Source organism: Aplysia californica, unplaced genomic scaffold (genome assembly GCF_000002075.1).
Source record: "Aplysia californica isolate F4 #8 unplaced genomic scaffold, AplCal3.0 scaffold00313, whole genome shotgun sequence".
Taxonomy (NCBI): Eukaryota; Metazoa; Mollusca; class Gastropoda; order Aplysiida; family Aplysiidae; genus Aplysia; species Aplysia californica.
The window spans coordinates 299,710-301,147 of NW_004797583.1; the positions used below are offsets into that span (position 1 = coordinate 299,710).

The 1,438-nt window shown below is 41.7% G+C and overlaps 1 protein-coding gene across 1 annotated transcript in view; it reads right to left on the bottom strand.

Annotated features, from left to right (window-relative positions):
* LOC101859714 (peptidylglycine alpha-hydroxylating monooxygenase) overlaps positions 1–208 on the bottom strand; it is a gene marked incomplete at its 5' end in the record, with an annotated part of 21,523 nt that extends 21,315 nt beyond the window's left edge. The window contains 1 exon segment of the mRNA XM_005102098.3: positions 115–208. Within this exon segment, the coding sequence (XP_005102155.2) occupies positions 115–208 (94 nt within the window).
* Between the last annotated feature and the right edge of the window lie 1,230 nt (positions 209–1,438).

Below are 1,438 nucleotides of genomic sequence, written 5' to 3' on the forward strand. Positions count from 1 at the left end.
TACCAACTGAAAATGTTTGAGGTGCCCCGCGCACTCATATGACCTTATGCAGGTGCGAGCGCCGTAAAACACGTATAAATTTTAAAAAAGCAAAGAAAAAAATCTAACTCTTACCAGGGATCTTCAAAGTCGGAGACGGCCGGGAGGTGACACCCGTACACCATCAGGTGATGAACTGTGGCTTTGCTTGCATGAGGTGTGAACTCGACTGTGGAAGCCATTTGAAAATGACAATAAAAATGACAATGGGAATAACAATCTTTATTCATCTTACTCGTACAGGGAAGCATTTGTCTTGGTCGTTCACAATGCCAGTGGAAGGTTACAAATGTTAGGTGCACTCACGCATACACGGAACAAGACAGGACATTAGTAAATACATGTTTTACGACATGAAACAACCCCACACACACACACACACACACACACACACACACACACACACACACACACACACACACACACACTCACTCTCACACACTCCCTCTCACTTTCTCTCTCTCTTTCGCTCTGTTTAATCTGTAGCACTGTGTGTTCAGTAGCCTCACTGCAGTTGATACGAATACATTTCTATATCTGTCTGTTCTTGCTTTTTGGAAATAACATATTATATCGTTTACTGTGGGTTGATAATCAATGGGTGGCTATGGTCACTTAACATATTTCCGCCTTTTTTTTGGAACGTTTGTCTTGGGCAGAATAAAATTGTCAACACGACCTTGTCGCTGCTGGTGATGGTGGTGATGATGGTGGTGGTGATGTTGGTAACGGTGGTGGTGGTGTTGATGGTGGTGATTGTGGTGGTGGCGGTTTTCAAAAAAGTTTAAGTAAATAGAAGCACGATATTAAAATAATAACAACGGTCAATCATCAAAAGGAACGAGCAAGATAGCGAGTCAGAAACAGCTGAGAGAAATACAAGACATTGGAGGGGCACGGTGAGAGTTATCTGGGTCATGGAAAAAGCAGGATAAACAGACAGAAAGAAAAGAAGGAAAGGAAAAAAAGGTTGAACCCAGCCATCACATCCTCCAATCGCAGATCTGGAAACAGAGTACAGCAAACTGTGAACAGCCAAAGGTATTTTGGGCGTTATCTAACTGCGCACTAATAATAAGTGTCACAGCGCGGTGGAATCAAGCGCTCGTCAATTTTTGGGCATATGGAGTTATAGGTATCATCTTAAAGCATGCCCATTTGCCTTGATGAAAAAATATCCATTTATCTTGAATACAAGTCGAGATATTGGCAATTGAAGGAGGTGGGGGTCGCCTGGTTTCAGAGGTAAAATAAGTTTTAAAAAGCGGCCAAAGTCGAGTCCTTAGTTTGAGAGAGCGAGAAAACTTAAAAATTACATTTTTTAAATGCCTTTATTCAACATTTTTTCTGTAAAATCCACTCAGAAATGTGTTCTTTAATGGGCATGGAAGGTGCTGAG